Source organism: Orussus abietinus, unplaced genomic scaffold (genome assembly GCF_000612105.2).
Source record: "Orussus abietinus isolate OABI.00-Male unplaced genomic scaffold, Oabi_2.0 scaffold57, whole genome shotgun sequence".
Taxonomy (NCBI): Eukaryota; Metazoa; Arthropoda; class Insecta; order Hymenoptera; family Orussidae; genus Orussus; species Orussus abietinus.
Genome location: NW_019394270.1, coordinates 200,407 through 223,783, shown reverse-complemented (window position 1 = coordinate 223,783; position 23,377 = coordinate 200,407). Strand labels below are relative to the sequence as shown.

The 23,377-nt window shown below is 44.7% G+C and overlaps 1 protein-coding gene across 1 annotated transcript in view; it reads left to right on the top strand.

Moving 5' to 3' along the window:
* Positions 1 to 1,433: 1,433 nt before the first annotated feature.
* The window catches only part of LOC105697090 (B-cell lymphoma/leukemia 11A), a 55,264-nt gene continuing 33,320 nt past the window's right edge, over positions 1,434 to 23,377 (top strand). The window contains exon 1 of the mRNA XM_012420102.1: positions 1,434 to 1,576. Within this exon, the coding sequence (XP_012275525.1) occupies positions 1,540 to 1,576 (37 nt within the window). The 5' untranslated portion in view covers positions 1,434 to 1,539. The remainder of the gene's footprint in view (positions 1,577 to 23,377) is intronic.

The window sequence follows — 23,377 nt, the reverse complement described above, 5'->3', positions numbered from 1 at the left end:
TTTATATCACGAAAAGGGGAGACAGGATATTATACGATTCTAACGATTTCTCGTTAATTTCAAACGGCACGTCGATCCATCGAGTGCAGTTTTCTCTGACCACTAATGATCTATCCGATCCATACGCGCACGAGTCGATGATTCGAATACCAGTGTCCGGAAATGGCGAAAAATTTTTGTTGAATTCCCTTAAATCCGCAGCACGTATATTCAGCTATTTCGATTATCGCTTCTCGCCCTCTCGAAGGAAAGAGGTGTTTATTATCGCGCGAAAGGAGTCGGCCGAAGCGACGAGCCTCGTTACCAAATACCGAAATTAGAAATTATCCCGATACTACTTTTACCTCAAATGAATGTAGTTCGAAGGGAGCAGATTCCTCCTGGAGTACATGGAGAACTGGAGTACGAACGTCGATTGCACCGAATCCGCGAACTTCCTTCTAGACCACCTCCGCAATATAATCAACCCCTGCAAAACAATGAACCCTTACGTCGTCATCGAGAAGAAACTCCGGCAACGGCTCTTCGATCGACTCCTCTCCTATCCTCGCGTCTTCGAACCGCTCATTCGAGAATAACGCATCCTATCCCCCGAATGTAAAGAAAAAAGAGGGCAACGAGAGTCGAGAGAGAAAGCTCGTCCGGGCGCCGCGGCGAAGCTCTGGTTTCCAAAAAGCGCGCTTTCCCCGCTCGGCGGCGGCGGAGGCGTCGGAGGCGTCGGCACCCCTCCCTGGCCGGCGACTCCCCTCCCTTGCGGCGGCGCTCCCTCCCGGCGCAGGCTCCCCCCTCCGGGCGGCCCGGCGTTCCCCCACCAGCCGGGGGTGAAAACCACCCCAGGACGCGTGGGGTGTCCGGCCTTGCCGAGGCCCGCCGAGGTTGTCCGAAGCGAGCGCAGTGCCCGCCACCAGGTCTCGAGCGGCGCGACTAGGCGCACGTCCGGCACAGTCCACTCGGAGATACGACCCATGCTGGACCATTGCTGGCGTCGCTCTTCCCCGAGCGGCCCCGTCCGAGAGCACCGGTCACCGGTCGTCGCGGCCCCGTCGCGCCGCGGACAATAGCGCGGCGAGCGCGAGGGCGAGCGAGAGAGCGAGAGAGCGAGCGAGCGAGCGAGAGGAGGAGGACCGAGAGAGCCAGAGGAGGACGTAGCTCGGAGCGGCGGGCCCAGTGGAGCCGGAGCGGTCGCAGCGCGCCAAAGGGCGGCCCGGTGATGAGGGACCGCGCGTGACCGACCGCGAGGGAGTGCGCGACCCATGGGCCCGACCCTCGGAGGGGCCCGCGGCGGCCAGCCGCGCCGCGCCGAGTGAGATAACGGATTGACGGCCGCCCGGCCGGCTGTCACCGTCGCGTGCGTTCTCGCGCGTCCTCGCGCGTCCTCGCGCGTCCTCGCGCGGGCGCGCGCCACCGGCGCGAGTCACCCGCGAGCGGCCACCGAGCCCGGACGTCCGTTGCGACGACATGGCCGGACCCGGCACCTGACCCGCCGGCGCCCACGAGGACTCCTCCGCCCGCCCGAGTCGAGATCTCGACCTCGCAACCATGAGGATCAAAATGCCCGCCGTCAGGATCGCCCAAGGTGAGTCCTTCGCCCAAAGGCCCACGTGGCGTTGTTTCGCGACGATGGGGGTTGCGCTCTTGGATTGCGACGGTCGTAGGGCGAGATTGTGAACGACTGTGTGGTGCGATGGACACGGATCGCGGGGTGATGTGCCGAGGAGACCGGTGTCGGGAAGTGGAGCCCCTGCCCTGGCCCTAGGGTTTGTGGACGGGATTTTGTTTATCGCGGGGAACGCGTTGTCGCCTTTATCGTCGTTTGTCCCGGGTCGCTGTTTTCTGCCCGTCGCGATTCACCGGCCGCGGTGGTCCGCATTTCGCTGATGTAAATGGTCCCGGGAGTGTTGCCTTGTCCTCCAAATTTTCTTCGCGAGGGGTGGGTTTATTAGGAAAATTGGAAATAATTATTCGCGAGGGATCGCCCGGTTCCTTTATTTCATTGTTGGGGCACGCGGGGAAGTTTAGGAAGCGCAAAGTTCGAAGCCGATCGCCTTGATCGCATCCAACCGGTCGTGTTCGTTAAATGTCACTTCGTACTTTGCATTGTGCCCGTTGGAAAGTCCGGGGACTGAAAGAAATTGCGCTGGAAAAGTTACATCCTCCTTCTGCTTGCCGCTGGTTCTTCGGTTGAAAGGTTCAATGATTTTTTTCCCTTTTGCTTCCTTCCTTCGATTGTCCCGGGGAATCATTTCGGTCGGAGGAAACCGGAATGATCGCTGTTTTATTGAATATCGCGGATTCTCTTGGAAATGTTCCTTGATACGTCTCAAAATAATAAAATGTGTCGCGGATTCTTTGCAATGCCTTGGAATATCGCGAAGGAAAACGATAAAATATATTTTTTCCTGCAAATGTCACTCGACAGATTTCAAAACGATAACGGAAGCCGAAAGCATGATCGCAATATAAAAATTCTTAAAGCTCGCGAGCAATTAACGGAAGTAACGATTACGTTAATGGAGTCAACGAAGAAATGTCAATAAATTAAATATTAAAAGGAAATTGTTTTCGTTGTAGCTGAAAAATTTTGTCCGTTCCATTTCATTGTTTAGACCCTCCATAACGGCTGAAAACATGCTTTCACATAAAAAACGCGAGCAATGTTGGGAACAACGAACGTTTCTTTTATAAATAGAAATTTGGTGCTTCGTGACTTTGTCGTGACTTATACAAGTATCTATTTTTGTTGAAACTCGGCAACTATCTACATTTGAATTGCTATTTCTTCTGCGCATTGTTGCATTAAATGAACCGTTTGTAACAATTTCGATGACCGTTGACCCCGAGGTACTGTAAACCAAAAAAGAATCACAGATTCTACTTTAACACCGCATAAATAGAATTTTTGAAACAAAATGTGCGACTTTCACCTTCGAAATCCGTGCTGTATTATTTCCACTCATAAACTAGATAAATATATTACAAAGAAGTATTAAATGAAGTATGGAGCAACTATTGTAATTAATCGGTATGAGTTGCTATTAGTATTCTTACATAGCGCTAATAAATGGTAAAAAGAAATAAAACTAAATATTATATGTATTGAATAAAGCCACGATAAGAAAATATTGTAACCAAAAATATTGCCGGGAAAATCTGATAAAAAGAACCGTGCTTCTAGAAATGTTAAATCAAGAAAAGATTGTCAAGAGAAACAATTGATGCATTTCGCGTCGCAGAAAAGCAAGTCCTTACAAACACTAAAAATCACAACATTTCTTTGTCTTTGTCCAGTGGCAGGGGAAAAGCGAAACTTTGGTTTCCCGTTTCCACTTTTTCCTGCAAAAGGCCCGCAGCAATTTCTTCGGAAAGATAAAAAAGCGAAACAAGAAGTTGAAAGAAAAAGTTCTAGAATCTCGACATATTCTTACAAACCAAGTCTTCTACCATTAAAAGACTCGACCCCGCTTAGAATCCATCTGAGGGTCCCATCAAATCAAAATGGGAACATCCTTTGCAGCCCATTCCGCATGATTCCCTAAATTCGACTCTTTCCGACCATAAATTATTTCACTAGTGTCCAATCTTTTGAAAGGCCCGACTCCAAGTCGCGAGAAATCCAACGTAACCTCAGAAACCAACTCTTCTCACATTAATGGAATTGACATTGCTTAGAATCCAGCTACGTATCCAATCAAGCCAACCAATTGGACCATCCCTTGCACTCAATCCCGCACAATTCCCTGAACCCCACAGATTCCGACCGTAAATCCTTATTTCCCACCCACAGACTTTTCAGAAGAACCGAAGAAGTCGCAAAGAACGGTTCATAACTGCAGGAACCAATTCTTCTTACATTAAAAGAACAGATAAAGCTTAGAATCCAGCTACGTGTCGACCAATCGGAACACCCCATGCCCCCGATTCCGTATAATTTCCTGGCCTCCACTTTTTACCAACATAAATCCACTCCGCGTATAAACTCTTTAGAGGAAGCAGTCCAGAAGTCGCTCGGAGATCTCGAAGAGCGCGTTTCTAAAAAGGAGTCACCCCAGAAATAAAGGACGTGGGGTCTTGTCGCGATTTGGGGTCCCCAGGCCACCGTGCAACCGGCGTCGCGTGCGTGCAGCGTGTAATATATGTAGCGTGCAGCGTGAGGTTCTCCGCGGTGGTCGGTCGGCAGTCGCGAGGGTCGGTAATCGTCCAAATAAGCGAAAAGAAGCGAGAAGAGGCGCGAGGGATGTCTTAGGAAGAATTTGTTTAATTAGTCCCCAGCATCCCCACCGCGGGCGGAGTCGTCGGGGGTAGGTGGTCGAGGGAGGGGGCCGTCGGCGGAGAATGGGGGGAAGGGGGTCGAGCATTGTCATGCGCGCGTTTTTCAGAGACTTTTCCACCCCCGAGCACCCCCGAGCACCCCCGCCGGCCCTCACCCTCTTCGCCGCGGCGCCGACGACGGCGGCGGCTCCGTTTTCTTAATTACAACTGCGATATTCTTTAGTTCGCGCGATGACGCCGCCGCGAAAAGATACCGGGAACATTTGCGCGATTACCGCCCCCGAGTTTCCTATCGGCGCCGATCAAGGGAACGGTTCTATGGGGTCAAACGGACCCATGGGGTCCCTCGCGGACGCTAGCACACGGGGATGCTGGAGAGTGATCAGTGATCAGCACAGTCAGGCTCGGTCTTGGTCTTGCGGAGAGGGCGAGATGAAGACCAAGACCTATTTTGATCATCACCGACGATGGATCTTCTTGGTGGCTTGATCCGTGGAGGATGTCTTAGAGGGAACGTGGAGGTAGGGTTCAAGACCTCCACCAATCGCGTCTTCGGATGCGAAAATCTCGACCAATTAGAACAGGGGGGAACACCTGCCCCTGAGGTATCGGCGATACGACACCGGCGATTAGGATCGCGAGAGTGGGAGACGTGATCTGCACCCTTAGGGTCGTGTGGATGGTAAGTGGTCACGTACGGCTGGCACCGTGGGCTCTTGTCGGGAAATATCGGAAGACCGATAGTCGAAGGCTCCTTTCTACGAAAGTTATCCCTGGACCCTGAAGTGCAGGTGAACGACGCCACTTCCGCTCTGCGACGGAAACGGAACGGGGAACGTGCTGCCGGGTTTTGGGGCATCCTGCCGTGTTCCAGGATTTCGGGGTACGCAAATCTTGACCGTGGTGGGATAGGGTGGACTTCCTGCCTGGTGGTGATGGTGATCGTGATTGAGATCTCGACAATGGGAGATGCGATCTGCACCCTTCGAGGGGTGCAGATGGTAAGTGGTCACGTACGCTTGACCTGCCGCATCTCTCGGGTCTCCCCTCTACTGAAAAATATTTTTTTCACAATTCTTGTTTCCGGCAAAGTCGGACCTGTGCTTTTTTACGATCATTGGGTTTATGGACCGCGATGGAAACTGTAGAAGAATTGGGCAGAAGCGATCGCGTTTGGCGAAGATTCCTTCTTTCGCTGGACAAAATTCCTCCTCCTTTTTTATGAATGTTTTACGAGATTTTTATTAATGCGGGCCTACACAATGCCGGAAACGTCAAATGTCAAGGAGGAAAGGGATTGCCACAGCATCGGGATTTGACGTTATGGGAGGAAAGTCAAACTCGTATGGATCGTTCGCAATGAAGTGTAGTTTCGTTTAGAAGTGGCTCTCGATCTGCACTCTCATCGTTCACTTTCTTCCAGTGATTATCGTTTACATTTTAATAGAATACGCTATGCCTGTCCGAAGCATGACGAATGTCTAAACTTGACAAGTGCTCATCTCTTTCTTTCATTCTGGGCGGGGTTCGTATAATTCGAGTGAGGAAAGTAACGGGACGTTTTTGGTGACTCCAATCCGTGCTATTTCTTTTCTTTTTTTCTTTTTCATTTTCAACCGTCTCCTTCAATTGTACAATGTTACATTTTTTTATATCTTTAATGTCAAATTTAGTGTTACCAAATTTCTCGTAACACTAGTTCGCATTGAAACTGTGGTTGCGGATTGTTACTTGTATTTTTTTAAGAAATATTAACTGAAGAGTTTTGATGGCACGATTTCTTGCAAAACTCGTTTAGGTTAAAACGTTAATTGTATCGTGTTACGATTTTTAATAATCTTAATTTGAGACTTGTTATCATGATTCCTTGCAAAACTGGATAGCAGGAAAGGTAATAGTCGTCTTCAGGGTGTTTGTCGCGATACGACTTACTAAACATTTCGAGTTTCCGGAACCTAATTTAATCGGACACGTAACTTCCTTATCACGTATCCCAGATATATCTGTACATTTAGAGTTTACGTATACATCCGCACGTGTCATTCCTAAGGGTGGTGTAAGCAGCTACTATTACGATCGTTTATGATTACGTCGCCATGCATAATCCCAGAACTAGGCGAGTTACAACATTACAGAAGTAAAATTAATTAATTATTGCGACCTGGTAACGTCGGCGATGCAATTCCGCGTAAACACTTTTAACTGATAAACAAAGTAATACCGATTTGAAAAATCGCGACCAGATTTTTGGTCGAGGCAAAAAGAAATAACGTTACAGTTAATAGAAACTGTAATAAATTCATAAAACGCATACCAAATGTTTCATCCAGTTACGGGATACTAAACATACAATGCCCTACATGTATTAAACCTTCCTTTTAATTTTACGAGCCGGTTTAACAAATCTCCAATAAAATGTCATATAAGTCGGAACTTGTCCGGACGTTTGCAAGCATTGCTTACCAATTTAAATCGTATGCAAATTCGTCATTTTTGGTACACCTTTTATATTCGAAATGTGTGATATGTGTAAAAATGTTTTTACTCAGTCAAGACCAGAACTAAAATGGCGTCGAGCTCTCATATTTCGATCAATATACAATTATCGAAGGCTCTGATATGAGAATCGAAAGGGTCAGAACAATTTTACGACAATTTAGAACACTCTGGTAGTCGATAAACTCGCATTTGAACGGGATAAAGGCAACAAAAGTGTTGTATGCGCTTCTTTGCTAAAACGATGGGAATACGAGGTCTCGGAGTGAAAATTTAATTAACCTGGACATCACAGATGGCGCAGGGTGTCCCTCTGCAGTCAATTAGGGCTCCAAAAAGCATGAATCCAGAGGATTTCTGGAGTTTTACTTCGATTTCTTGATATTTATTGTACGTAAACGACAGGTGGAATATGCCATTTGGTACAATACCCAATATAATTCGACCCAGTTGTCAATATAAAAACAAACGTCGGCAACGTAGGCATTTAGAAAAATCTTCTTTATCGACGTTGATCAAGTTCCTCGACGTGTTTCACTTCACCTTAAACGGACGGGTAGCTTCCCTTAGCGAACATTCCGAGTAATCGTGTATGTACAGTTCACTATCCATACGTGTGCTCGGGTATGTTAATGGAAGCCATTACACGTTGTGGAAAACGAAGTGGGAACAATTGCATTTCTTTCATTTTCAAGCCGGATGACGGACTATATTATGGAATCCGTTGATAATGACTACGAGTGTCTGTCATAACGCAGAGTCAACTACATTCGGAGTTTTGGGATCCTAAGTTGGAATGGCTCCTTAAACGGACGGGTAGCTTCCCTTAGCGAACATTCCAAGTAATCGTGTATGTACAGTTCACTATCCATACGTGTGCTCGGGTATGTTAATGGAAGCCATTACACCGGGGTTCCTTAACGGCGGTGTTAATAACTGGTACGCGGATTCTGTTGATTACGAGCCGGAGATTGAATTAAAGACTATGTTCGAAAAAGGCGATTGCCATCTTCGATATCTTAAACCGAGGAGACTTTGTTGGAAATTATTTTGCGATAATCGATGCAACTGGTTCGAGGGAGTAAATAAGGAACGACCAGATATTGAGATCGAAATTGAAAATAATCAACCGGTTGTATGAAAGGTCCGTCGAGGCACATTCTGCGATGTTTCGCACTTTTTCAAACGCAAAATGGCATATTACGGGCGGAATGTTAATAACGTTCGTATATTTCATGCATTCCTTATACACAAAGTTGGACGAAGATTATTCATTTGGTACACAATATTGCAATTTTATGAAATTTTATTGGAAATTATTTAAAACAAATTGTAGAATTATGAAGTCTTGCGTTTAATAGGCTTACGGGGGTGTTATAAATTTTGTGTTCCTGGACGAAACTTGCAATATGTGTTTCCCGAATTACTAACTGTTATTGTAAGAGGGTGCGTTTCGGAACCCAAACGAATTGGATGAATATATTCGGAGACAGTTGCGAGAAGGTCGGATGTTGAAAATTAATCGGAATTAGAATGCGGAGTCGGATTTCGTGGAACGAAGAGGGTGGAAGCGAGGAAAGTGAAGCGAGGGTGTTTATTGTTCTCTGGAAACGAATCATCCGACGGGGATGCTGCACAAAGGTCGGCATTCTTAACCGAAGGCAGCAAAAGAGCGAACGACAAGTTCCATGTCGAGTATTTGGTAACTTTCAAGGCCTAAGTTTGAAGGTTCAAAAGTTCATTAGACGAAAGTCACGAAGAAAATTCGTAACCATTTCCTATATTGTCCCCATATATTTACAAAAATATTTATTTATTCGCATAAACGACGTTTTACAAGTGCATCGCTAACTGTCCAGCAAAGTATCGCCATTCTTGCGACGAAGAACGTCTTTTGAGAGTGAAATAAAAACCGGCGTTCGTAACTTAACGTTTTCCTAACTCCGTCGAAATAATTTGTGCAAAGTTCATTAATAACTAGTATCCAAAGGAGAGGCATACATTCACATGGTAATTTTTCAAAATACAATCCTATCCGGTGGTTTCCTTTAAAATTCTCCTTTCTCACCCCCATCCGAAAAATTCTCTCCAATGTTCTCCTTCTTCGTCCTTGTCCACTTGACATCTTGGAGCACCGCGGACATAATTCCCCGCACACCTCCACCGCCATCAAAGAGTTCTTTTCCTGAAATATGTATGCAGGAGGCCCCAAAACGGAACATTCCCCTAATTCATACCGCTACCCACCAACAGTTTGCCACAACCGTCCACCATCGAACATTCGTCCTAGGATTCATTAAAATAATCCTACCCATCCGAAAAATTCCCTTCAATGTTCTCCTTCTTCGTCCTTGTCCACTTGACATCTTGGAGCACCGCGGACATAATTCCCCGCACACCTCCACCGCCATCAAAGAGTTCTCTTCCTGAAATATGTATGCAGAAGGCCCCAAAAAGGAACATTCCCCTAACTCATACCGCTACCAACCAACAGTTTGCCACAACCGTCCACCATCGAACATTCGTCCTGGCATTCATTAAAATAATCCTACCTATCCGAAAAATTCCCTCCGATGTTCTCCTTCTTCGTCCTTGTCCATTTGACATCTTGGAGCACCGCGGACATAATTCCCCACACACCTCCACCGCCATCAAAGAGTTCGTTTCCTGAAATATGTATGCAGAAGGCCCCAAAAAGGAACATTCCCCTAACTCATACCGTTACCCACCAGCAGTTCGCCACAACCGTCCACCATCGAACATTCGTCCTAGGATTCATTAAAATAATCCTACCTATCCGAAAAATTCCCTTCAATGTTCTCCTTCTTCGTCCTTGTCCACTTGACATCTTGGAGCACCGCGGACATAATTCCCCACACACACCTCCACCGCCATCAAAGAGTTCGTTTCCTGAAATATGTATGCAGGAGGCCCCAAAACGGAACATTCCCCTAATTCATACCGTTACCCACCAACAGTTCGCCACAACCGTCCACCATCGAACATTCGTCCTGGCATTCATTAAAATTCCATAACCGTTCATTGCGCTACTGGCGCCGCGATCGTCGCAGCAGCCTCTCTTGGTTGCTTCCCCCTCGCTCTCGCGACATCTCCATGAGCGTTATCCTTGTCCTTTCCTCATTTAGCGGGAATTAAACAATATTTTAGCCCGGAGGCGCATCCGAACCCTCGGGATTCCGTCATCTGCTGCAACGCCGGCACTCCGATCGGCCCGCTGGTCTCTCGCAAGTGCGTCAGGTACTTCGAGGACGTTATTTAGCAAACAAAGTGCGTTTTACGCGCCCCTGCCGGCACGTGCGCGGCATATGCGTGGCACGCATGCACCGTATCCGTTAAATATTGTCTTTGAGCCGATCCGTCGGAACCCTTCTTGCTCTCTTGCGTGCCCAGAGCTCTTCCCCGAAACCGGGCGGGTGCAAAAAACTACTTTGATTTGATTTCTTGGATTAACCTTGGGGCCCTGGGCGCGTGTCGAACCCCTTTTTTCACAGTCCAGCACGCGACCAGGTAAGGCCCAGGTGGACCCTGCCCCAGTTTCCGGGTCCGGTAAAAAACACGAGGAAAATTAGGATTCATGCGTGGACCAAGTGGGAGAGGTCGAGAATCGGTCTTGGAATATCCTTGGAATGTCTTTCCTCTAATATGTTTCTACGAAATTGAAGGGAATCCCAGAATCATCGGAGATAATAGCCAGTTCCTGGGAATAGTATTCGTTGATAACGTTGATACACGTGGAAAGGAATTTTAAACTATCATTGGGAAACAGCTTTTCATCCGTTTTGTTTGGTTTCCATCGGAAAGTGTTTCGAGCATCGTTAAGGTTATTTAAAACTTAAATCTCGAGTATTGCTAAGGTAAAATGTTCAGGCTTTCGCTAATTTTCCCTTGAAAATGTATGTTCTTGTAACTTGTGAAATAAATACCGGAGGTTTGAGGATGTCCGCAGGTGAAGTGGCGCTTATTTAAACGTTAATATTCTCGGATGATTAAGAACGGTGCCTCGTCTTATTATGAACTGAAAATTTGGATAAATTCAAAATTATTTTGGGCAAGTTTTGGTGTCGTTTAATTCTCGGCGTCCTCGGGAGATGGCGCCACTTGTCAACGTCCAACACCGCGTGGGTGAGGGCTGACTTTCTTTGAATTGCAGATTTGTTTCGGTTAAATCATTCTATTGAAATTTATTATACTGCGTGTAGCGAGCGTATGATCTTGCATTTATGATAATGATAGCGAGATGCACGTAAAATGGTATCCAGAAACATTCGGAACGCCTCTTCGATGATAAAACCGAGCGTCGCGGACTCCGTCAGAAGTCGCTTCGAAGGGACGCATCTTTGTCGGGAAGTACTGGGAAAACTAAGGATGCACCTGCACAAGTTATTTATCGAATGAAGTGCAGCTGGAAAGTGCAACGATGCGATGGACGAGGATATACGGGCGGAAGTAACAAGGCCCTTCGTAAATGCTGATGGAGCGCAGTGCTATATCGTTCATTCGATTTTCAAACCAGATAATCTATTGTCCGTAAAAGTGAGCGGGAAAATCGAAAATCTTTTAACGAAGAACCTTTTGAAAGATTGCAAGAGAACGCTCCGAAAATATTTATAAATATTTGAAATCCAAGGTGAGCGGGAAAATCGAAAATCTTTTAACGAAGAACCTTTTGAAAGATTGCAAGAGAACGCTCCGAAAATATTTATAAATATTTGAAATCCAAGTTAATGCCATCGTGCGGTATCGTGCCGGTAGAAATAGGAATCCGAAAATCGACCGATGCCGCAGAGCTAATAAATTTATTGATATCGCACGTACACATTATTATTATTAATACTGCACTTCAAGAACCTAAGATATTAATAATTCCATGAGTACAGATTCATAAGTAACATTTATACCATTTATACCATGCAGATAAGAAATACTAAGAAATCAAACCACAAATGAAACAATAATTCCATATTAGCAAAAGATAGGACCGTTTATCTCTACTATACAAATGTTAATCATTTTATTTCCACAGGTTATATACATTGATTCCTTGAACGTATATATTTTAATGTAAAATGCAAGGGTCATTTTCTTTGTATCGGGGTTTTACAACTTAATGGATCGTTCTCGTTCTTACGATATATATATGTTACCGTGAATGACCGAAATTGGAGAATGTCGACTTTCACCGGTGAATGTCAACAGATGCCAAATACGTCGGTGAAAGATCGAATATTTCATTACATTGTTGTACATTCGGACCCTCTCCAGTGTGTGTCGACAATCACACACCGGTGAATGTCAACATTTACCGGTGTAAGTCAGAAATAAGGGCATTTAGCAAATATTTCGGACATACACGAAGCGACTATGTGAATGTTGACATTCACCGGTGAAAGTCGGCATCCTCCAGATTTCGGTGTTTCACTGTAACATATATATTATAAATATGAAGCAGTGCGAGCGTTCTCTAAGACCTAGATCGAAGGTCGATAATCGATCACGGGATCCATGATGAACCTTTCGGTCTCCGGTCTCCTCGTTCGACCGGAGAGTCCATTTGGTCTTTCCATCGGTGTCTCGGTATCCCTTTCCTTCAGCCATTGGCTGTATATCGTCCTTCCAATCTGGCGCTGGGCAATTTCGCCTGAAATACGATGTCATCGGGTTCATTCGGCGAGGATAGGTTATCCGCCTTCGAAAGGAACTTCCTCAAAAAGGGGTTAAGCTCGACGAAAGGACCCACGACGAGTTTATGTGCCACTCGCAAAAAGAAATTGACCTGGCAGCGAATTAAAGAAATCCCATTATCGGCTCTTGAAATCCGAGTAATCTCATCCTTGACATGTATACTCGGATGTATATATGGAGCTGTACCTGCGTGGATACATGCGCGCCCCCCCTGTATGCCACGTGGGCGGGTGTATCGAATTAAAAGAGAGTTTCTAGACGCATCAACGTCCCTGTCCGTGGGATGAATTTGTCCTGTCATATAAGAATCGGTTTATGCTAAGTTATCGAATTTACATTCAATGAAATGAACCGGCCCCGGGCGATTTCCTTTCAAGTTTCCCTGGACGTTCGACCGCGTCGAAGTTCCGGCCCGAAGGACGCGGTTCGCTTTGCTTTTCTCTTTTTTTTCGTTTCCCGAAAACTTGGTCATTTAAGGTGATGCGAAAGTGGCGTCGAAGAGGTTTTGTTTATAAAACTTTTCCCCCAACTCGGTTTACCGAATAGTTTCAGACTTTACAACGTGAATAGGGAGACTATAAGGAAGGTCCTGAAACTCATGAAATTTCTATTCTTTTCAAATTTGTTTATAAGTATTTTAAAAACAGTTTATAAAAAATTTAATTTCGCGAGTTTCAGAACCTACTTTAGGATCTACATATTCACGTTTTAAAGTACGAAACGATTTGAGACACCCAGTTCGTAGAAAAGTTTTATGAACGATTGAGCTTTCGGGTGACACTTTCACATCCCCTTAAGGTGAACCGAAATCTATCCAGGAACTTGTCGGTTAAAACAAATTCTTCCGACCGATTTACCACCCGAAACAGCGCGCCGCTTTACCGACGTTTACGGTCATTCTGTCAGCTGTGTCGTCCTACGTTGAGGATTGCACGAAATGGCATACTCCATGTTTCTTTTCGGCGATATGATTACGAAGATATGGAAGTAAAACTCAAGAATTACCTTGAATTCTTCATTTTTAATGTTTATTCGACGGCCATCCGGTGCTTTTGGCGCAAAACCATTGTCTTCTTTGAATTGATTCGTTTGCGGCGGGTTTCACTTCACTTCAATTCATACCTTGAAATATCGATTTTCTCTGGGAAGACGAATTAAATGGGAATGATACCGGTACTTATTCTAAAAGTCGAAATCGATTTAAATTGGATCAACGATGGCCAAAGAAGACTGCAAATGGTCGGAAAACTTGTATTTAAGAAATTATCCATTTGTCCATTAATTTCCATAAAAATGAATGAAACTACAATTTACTTAATTAAGTTAGATGTTCGTTTCATTAAGAAATCAGGTCTGTTTTGTTAAAAAAAAAATGGCGTTTAATATTGATCAAGGTACAGCCGCTCGTATAGGCATTCCGAACGGATGCGAAGTCGGCCGGAAGTTAAAAGGACCTTCTTTCTCCGGTTGCGGGAAAAGAGCGAAATCCGTGCTCGCAATAATGGTTTTACGAGCTCTTCGGCAGGTTTCCCTAAACACCGTGGCGATCCCACAGGAACTGGGGATCCCAGCGAAACTCTCTCGCCAGGAAGAATGAGAAGGGAATAGAGGAGGCATCGTCCTCGAGGATGGTCCGGCGAGAGAAATTTATGTTGTTTGCAGTGTCGGTTTCCCGACCCATTGTCGACCATTGTCCAGGACCCTCCTTCGAAGGTGCGAACACCTTTCGAGTAGTAATCTACCGGCATTATAGGCTTTGTCGCCCATTCACTTGCCCGGGACTGGTCGGTCTACCTGACCAGGGGTCACTCGGCCCTTCTCTTCGAGGTAAGGTGCCCCGAAACTGCCTCCAAAGTGCCCGAAGCTGCCCCCCAGGTAACCCTCTGGACCAATGATCTGTCGGTACCGACGGATACAGACGTTCGCTTTTTTTTAGCCCTTTTTTGCCCCCTGGGTCAAGAGTCGAAGGCAGGGCATAGGTCTCCCCCATGGTTCGTCGATAATTCCACCTGTTATATCACTTACACCTGTAAGTACCTGAAATCTATTCCAGGAAGGGTTCGATAAGCTATGGAAATCGATCCCAATTTTGAGAAAAACTGTTATTTCTCTCAAATTTTCCCTCTTAACACTAGGTTTACGGGCGTTTTATATATACCTGTTTCTACGAGCATCCGTCAAATTGACGGGTAACGAAAACACGCATTTTCTATAAAAAATCGATTTATTCAAATTAAGTCTGAATTAAACGACACTAGGCTTTACGTTTAAATGAATTATTAATAAGTAAAAAGTCCTTTTTTAAAAATTATCACGGAAATGATTGGAATGCTCGTCCTCTCATCCTCGGAGTCGGAACAAGAAAAAATGCGCATCCTTTTCTTGCTACGACACCCTTTCAAGAAGTTTTCCTCTTCACTATCCGAAGATCCTTCTATCTTTCCACTTTCAATGCTAACTTTCACTCTCATCTTTGCCTTACACTCACTGCAACGAAGCAAATATATATGGATTGTTTATGAAATTAGTTAGTCCGTCAATTTGACGGGTTTCGTAGAGATAGGTATACTACATACAGATTTTAATAATTAGAAGGCTTAGGAAAAAATAATTGTGTGTACAAATTCTTTGGATGAAATGATTAATTTACGATACAAAAATGGTTAAAATGAATGCTATGGTTTTTTCGGTATTTCTTTTCGAAGTTTGAATTCCGTCAAATTGACGGGTCCCGTAAACCTAGTGTTAAATGTTAGAGGGCTTACATATAAGAGCGTATGTTGATATGCTGCTGGAATGCTTTTTTATTTTTCATGATAAGAAATCGTCGCAATCTATTTGTGAATATTTTGGGGGTTTTCTGAACGGTGTACGGAATTATTGAAGAGGGACACGTGAAATTTAGTACAATTCCCCTGACGATCGTATCAGTAAGAAATATTAACCTTGTAAGTGTTCGTGAGGTTTTTACTTTGCATGATTGATGCATTCGAGCTATTCTAGCAGCGAGACATGTAATCAACAATTTACTACCAGCTGGTAATTAGTTACACGTATAAAACCAGTTATATTATACGGAATCTGAATTGCCGATATGTTTGATGCGTTTAAAAAAATAATTACGATAGGAATCGTGGCATCCTAATTCAGGCATTATAAATTAATTATTTCGGGAATGGTTAAACATTTTAATCATACGTCTCGGCAAAAATGTAGCGTTCATAAATTTACAAATTTCCCGCAAAAGTAATTCAGTATTCCGCGCTGTAAATAATGCTTGCGTGGGTAGAATCGGTAAAACCGTATTTGGCACATGGCGGATCTTGAGTATAAAATATTTGCAACGCGTAATCATCCGCGATAAGTTTTGCAACATCAACGGCACCCAAAACCAAAGTGATAAACGCCAGTCCTGATGACAAGTTATTTGAAACATTCGGAAAGAAAAAATAAAACTGCCTTACGTTACGATTATTGCTCGCAGGACGCGAGTCTCGCAAGAAAAATTATTTGTATCGTTATTATAATTATTACCAAAAAGTTATTCACGTAGTCATTTTTTCAATGAAATCCCTCGCTGGGTACTGGCCCTGATCTAAAATAAAATTATTTATAAATACTTCGATTTTAATAAATCATACGTTATTGGAGCGTGTACCCGACACGTGCAACCCTTGTAGTCCAAAATATTTGTCTCATATTTTCTATACATTTGACGAAAATCGTACTTTTTGTCAATATTTAGCAGACATTTGAAATATTTGCAAAACATTTACTTGAGAATATTATTTTCATAATATTTGTATAATATTAGCTTCATGTGTTTTCGTAACATTTTTCTTGTAGACATACAAAACATTTCGTTTCATTTTAATATAAGTATCTTTTGAATAATACCTGCCGAATACATTATAAACGCTTTAAAAATATTTAAAATCAAAATCACACGTTTCATTCCCATAATGAAATATCGGAACGGAGATATTGCAAAACTTTGTCGTGTTTTTCAATACCAAATGAAATGTCCGATAATAAACGTAACGTAAAAAATGTATTTTTATTATACATTGATAAATTAGAAAATATAATTTTGATATATGCTTATAAATTATTAAAACCAAATATGTCATTGAGATTTTCAAGAAATATTTTAGATATCAGAATAAAATCTACGAGACATCTTAAAAAATCTGTCGCTTGAGATATTTAACAAAGATTACAAAAAAAAAAAATATGTAGAAATTATGCTGCGCTACTAGGGAATCATTGGACGAAACCATTGTACAGAATTTGGTATAAATTACTCCAAGCCGTACGGAATGCAATTTCGTTTTCGGTGAAATATTTACCGAGACACGTGGTTTACATGTGAAAGAAGCGTCTCCGAGAAAGGAGCATTTTCCCTTCGCCCGTTCGTGGGGTTCGTCACGTGCATGTGTCACTCGAATGAAAAGGTTCACTTATGGAGATGATCCTCCTTTCTGGCTACATCTACCTGACCACGGGTCACTGCGGTCTTTCAGAGGAAGTAAAGTGATCCCAAGGCCTGCCGGCCTCTCCAAACGAATTAGGCGCATTTTAGTTTAGTTTTTTTCCCCGCTTTTTGTCCCCTCGACCATGGACAAGGTCCGTGAAATTTTCCCGTCCTCGACACTTGACCATGCAGCGCACCTCTGGAGACCATCGTGATTCATCTCCGCCTATTATGTCACGCTTTACATATAAAAGAAGTAACTTAAGCAGTCGATCCTTTTCCTGGTCGCCTGGACGAGGGTCGAGTTGGTCATCGGGGTCGCAAGGAGTTAAGTATCATGAAAGTGACCCGAGGGTCCTGCTAATACATTCTCGATGAACACTCGTGTACCCGTCTTTTGCTTATACATTTTCACATCTTCGAGTCACGGTTGAAATTACTGCATTAATTCAATTTCTTCTTCTCAGTTCAATATAAATATTTAAGGTGATATGAAAGGGTCATTCTATATATATATAAATTAATACAAAATTATGAAACTGACCCGAGGGTCCTGCTAATACATTCTCGATGAACACTCGTGTACACACGCAGAAAAATAATACCGTAATCATTAGATATGCTCGCGTGTAAAAGTATTGTTGTAACCTTAACAACAATTACTGTAGATGTAATACCAATTTTTTGTCCTTTTAACCATTGCGGCTGCAGCAACAACTGCAGGATTCTTGTAAATAAATTGTAGGTATATTTGCATCTGTCAGTGTGACATATACAACATTGCAGAGTAAAAATGACACGTTTAAAGGCACGTGTAAAAATGATCGTCACAGTTGTAAAATTTAAAAGCTAGAACTTTATCGAAAAAGTAAAATATGCAGGTCTTTTGCTTATACATTTTCACATCTTCGCGTCACAGTTGAAATTACTGCATTAATTCAATTTCTTCTTCTGAGTTCAATATAAGTATTTAAGGTGATATGAAAGGGTCATTCTATATATATATGAATTAATACAAAATCATGAAAGTGACCCGAGGGTCCTGCTAATACATTCTCGATGAACACTCGTGTACCCGTCTTTTGCTTATACATTTTCACATCTTCGAGTCACAGTTGAAATTACTGCATTAATTCAGTTTCCTCTTCTCAGTTCAATATAAATATTTAAGGTGATATGAAAGGGTCATTCTATATATATATAAATTAATACAAAATTATGAAAGTGGCCCGAAAGTCCTGCTAATACACTCTCAATGAACACTGAAAGTAAGAAGCTCCGGTTAATATTGTACAAAGGTACCATAAAGACAGTAGTGAATGAACGTTTAACCGCCTAGCGGTATAAGATATTACGTCATTTTATCATACTTGTCGGTACCAGACTTTGTTTCAATGAACCAGTCGTTCGGGACTTTTCATTAAGTGATTACGGAGTACGCAACTGCGAGGACAGCCTGCATTTACTTTAAATCAAGTGTAAGCCAATAATGTCGACGCGCCGACAATTAGCCGCCATCATAGATGAACAAATTACTTACCACGGTATTACTGAAAAATTCTAGTGGGATAACATTCCAGCCACTGATTCTCTAGTATCTATTTCAGTTGCCAGAAAGAACTGACAGCGGGGTGAATTAGATCATTTTCTCAGAAAACAGTCATTTACGAAGTATCGCGTTACGGGCTTCTCTACATCACCCTTGACATAGCTTTGAAAACAAATTCCACTATAACCTACCAGTCCTACATCATCATTTTATCCCCTGTTTAATATAAACGTGACTTGAGAATTGATTATCGCAAAATCAATGTAAAAGTTACTTCAAAAGATCGTACCGCCGAAGTCAGCATTTCTTACACTCTTCAAAATGTTTGTAAATTTCATACGACTTCGGAATATAAAGTTGCACTAAAATTACAAACTTTACGTTATGATTTAAGTTGGGACGCAATGTTGCAATTTTATGTAATTTCATCAGAAAGTTTATACTCTAGTTTGCAACATCAAAAAGCGAGTATATTAAATACATCTACTACGGTATTATAAGTTTAGTATACCATAGTTGAATAAATTCTCCAATACATAATTCATGAATCTATTATGTCCTTTTTAATGATGTCATTCATTGTCAGTAATATTGCAGTGCTAACATAATTTTAACTCGAGAGTAATCGGTTCATCGATTTTTCTTTTTAAGTCAGAAGGCATATGTCCGTTCTTGCAAAATTATATCAAAAACGATCTCTGAATTTAAAAGTAATGAAAATAATAACTACATCTTGAAAATTATCGATTTATCGACGTTCAATTCGTTTTTAAGTTAGACAAGCTTTTCACCCACGTCGTTACGTTTCCAAAACGAGGTCGAAAGTACCGTTTTCGTGTTAACGCGGTATCAATGAGCCGCCAGTATTTCACGGCGATCACCCGTTAGATTTGACGCCCGGGTAACACGCACGTGCACGCGAGTTTGGTGCGTGCAGGGTAGGGACATCGCGGATCTCTATAAATAGGTTTCGGTTCGGAGACACCAAGTTCAGGGGAACACGAGGAGAGGGCCGGGTGTTTTTAGATTTTTCTGCCCTTCCCGCTTGTCCTGGCTCGGCTCGGCTCGGCTCGGCCCGGCCCGGCCCGGCACGGCTCGACTCGGCTCGACTCGGCCCGGCCCGGCCCGGCCCGACTCGGCTCGGCCCAGCTCGGCTCGGCTCGGCCCAGCACGGCTCGACTCGGCTCGACTCGGCCCGGCCCGGCCCGGCCCGGCCCGGCCCGGCACGGCTCGACTCGGCTCGACTCGGCTCGACTCGGCTCGACTCGGCCCGACTCGGCCCGACTCGGCCCGACTCGGCTCGGCCCAGCTCGGCTCGGCCCAGCTCGGCTCGGCGCGGCCCGGCCCGGCTCGGCTCGGCTCGGCTCGGCTCGACTCGGCCCGGCTCGGCCCGGCTCGGCCCAGCTCAGCTCGGCGCGGGCGGTGCGTACGGAAACGCGCGGACACGCGCCTTTATGGGAACCAGTGTGCAATTAAAAAACCATATAATCCGCCGTCCTTGGGGATTCTGGGACACGCGTGAGCCGAGCTCCTAAGGATATGGCGAAGACTTCTCAAGGCCGCCTCGGAGGCCAAGAAATTCGCCAAAAGCACGCGTGCCAGCGGGAGGGAACAAGAATCCGAGAAAATCGGCCATTCTTCAACGGTTCTAAGTCCCATGAAGTAATGCATGTAATAGGTATGTAATGACCGGCATCAAATTTACATATTGGTTCGCTTGGATTAAATGGAGCAGATATCCCAATTGTCGGTTATTTTAATTGTCCGATTACGAGACGACTATGAAGCGTGGATTGTGAAGTATGAGACTTGTAATGTTGAATTTTGGGAAAGTTCGACCGCAGTTTTTGCGGGGGTAGGGAAAATCGGAGAGAACGTTCGGCACTTTCACGTGATCCTCGTCAACGTTTCAGGCTGGATAAAACATTAAGAAATTAGTGGAAATGAAAAGGTTTTACATGGCTGGTGAGCGAACATTTATGAGCAATTACCCCGAAGCAAGATGTCGATCTGTCATACATTGTGCGTCTTGTAGGACGTTAGGAAATCATTACAAGGAAACGAAGATTCCATGATAGATCTACGTTTCGTCATCGGTTACTCTGAAGCAAAGTGTCGTCCACTAGGACCGGAAGTGTCCTTTTTGTAACGGAGCACCCTTGTATATCGGTTTATCGGGTAATGCGTGCAGACGGGATTGCCACAAAACGATGATTGCGCAGGCCCCGACGCGCGTTTAACTTTTATCACTTCCCCTGAAGAGGGTTATTCCATCGGAATCGGAAGCGAATCTTTTTCTAACGGAGAAGGCAAAGGGAGACCGATCCACGGTCCATCGGCGTTCGCCATCGACTTTCCTTCCGACGACGTCGAGAGCGTCGTCGGGGGTAACCTAACCTAGCCTAAGCGTAACGAGCTCCGTCCATGGATCGCTGTTTGACTTGCAGACACCGGAACCGGAAGTGACGATTTTCAACGCGATCGGGCCCAGCGGGTAGGCCAGCAGGATATTTGCTTTAATGAGCCGAGCCGAGAAACGCAAATCGAAAGCGAGTAGACGCGACATTTAAGAAATCACGTCCGGCCATTGCGAGGCTGACCCAGAAGAAGAAGAGGAGGGCCGGAGACGGACTCGATCCAGAAATCGCGACTGCGATTCGAGGACCGATTGGTACCCGGTTTTCATTGGCCCTAGGGGCAACAATGGCCTGGCTTGAATGGATTTTTTGAAAATTCATAATTGCTCGGGAATTGAAATACGGAGGCCTGGTGGGCATTCAAGGGGCAGGGCCTGGACCAATCGCGGCCCTGGGGCTGTCCTGTCCGCGGGGGGCAATCCTGGGGATGTTGAGTCGGAATGAGTGGGTTTGACCGTTCAAAGCCGAATTAAATCGATTCGCGTGGCATGGGCTTTGCCGCCATGTCTAGTTCGGAAAATGGCGGAATGTGGCGACCAAAACCAGATCGAGGAGGGTTATTAGTTATCCGTTTCATTGTCGAATAACCAAGACTATTTTACCGTAAATTGTGTATTAAAATAGCGAATTAAGGCAGTCCTAGGGATGTTGATCCGGAATGAGTGGATTTGACCGTTCAGAAACGAATAAAATCGATTCATGAGGCATGCGGACATGTCCAATTCGGAAAATGGCGTCTCCGCCATTTTCCGCGACCCAAACTCAATTGTATGATGGGTGGGACAAGTACATGTAGTTCGGTTGTGGGTGCAGCTGTGATGTTCATCAGTTATCCGTTTCATTGGCGAATAACAAAAACTTTTATACCGTAAGTTATGTATTAAAATGAGGAATTAGGGCAATCCTGGGGATGTTGATCCGGAATGAGGAGGTCTGATCGTCCAAAGCCGAATTAAATCGATTCACGCGGCATAGGCCGTGCCGCCATGTCTGATTCGCAAAATGGTGGAAAGCGGCGACCAAAACCAGATCATACGATGGATAGGGCAAGTATATGTAGTTGGGTTTTGAATGCAGCTTTGATCATCAGTAATCCGCTTGATTGTCGAATAACCAAAACTTTGATACCATAAACTGTGAATGAAAACGCTGACGTCGGTGCAACTTGTCGATAAATGACGCGTTTAATAACACGATAACGTGTAGCATTCTATACCTCGCGATACGTGGAAAGAGACTGGTATTCATGAAAGTTCAAAATCAAAGAATTAAACCTCTTACGACGTAAACTCAGAATGGTGGATCCAATCTTTAAACCCACAACCGATGGACTGCACCAGTTGGATCATCCAGCATCATACCGACTGGTCCTTTGGCATTTAATAAACAGGAGACCCGATTCAATTTCTCAAGAAATCCGAAAAGTAGCTTATATTCTCAACCTAGAAATGTCACCCCTTAATCAGCGAACAGCTGATATCGCTCAAGAGAGGTCCGAGGTCCCCGTATCATCCGATGGTGATGCAGCCTTTTTTCGTCACATGGCTCCTGGGATTCAATGAGATTCTCGGTACCAACTGCCCCCGATGTGGACTCGCCCACGTTTGTCGCCACTCTTGAGGTGATTGACAAGTCGGCCGATCGAAAGGAGCAGATTAGCCGGAGTTCCCGGATCCCAAAGCCCGTTCCCCATAAAGGGCGAGATCGGCGAACAATGTACGACGAGATGGGCGAGATCGTACCTCGGATCCATTGACCCAGGGCATTCCGGCGAACCCTGTGTCGGTCCCACTCTCGAGTGCCATCAGCCTGGAAAACTTGCGAGCCGTGGTTCCCGGGAAAATTCGAAATTCGTTAATTATTTCACGGCTACATGGCTCGGCACTTTCGACGCGTTGTCAAAAGTTGGTTGTGTTTCCCGGTGTTTTGCTGCCCGGGCCTCGGCGAGCCGGCGAACCGCGAGTTTCGCGGGATATGTTTTGAATAATGTAACGAACCCCACGGCGAATAGAAGTTTCTAATTAACCGATGTGCGCTCGGCTGGCGATGCTGGACAACACAATGCGCGAGCTGCCTCGCGACTCGCTGCCTCCCCATTGGTCGAGAGACGCTCCGAAGCCTTTTTTTTCCTTCTGCCAGTCGCGAGCATTGTGGCTTTGCGACAAAAAAAAAAGGGAAAAGGAAAAAAGTCGACGAACCAACGACTGCAGCCACCCCACTAACTTCGCGTATCTCGCGTTACTTCGACGCCGAATGGCTCCGACCTGACACACGCAAATTACGCTTTCCTTGACCGCAACTATCGTTTTGGCCCCAGGACTCCGTGTCCGCCATTTTGAGTGCACATGTTGATACTTAACGATGCATCCGATGGTTACCACTTTGTATCCTGATCGATGACTGGTTACGTTCAAGAGGAAGTGATGATCAAACTCACCAGCATCATATCTAAATGGAGTCTTAAAATCC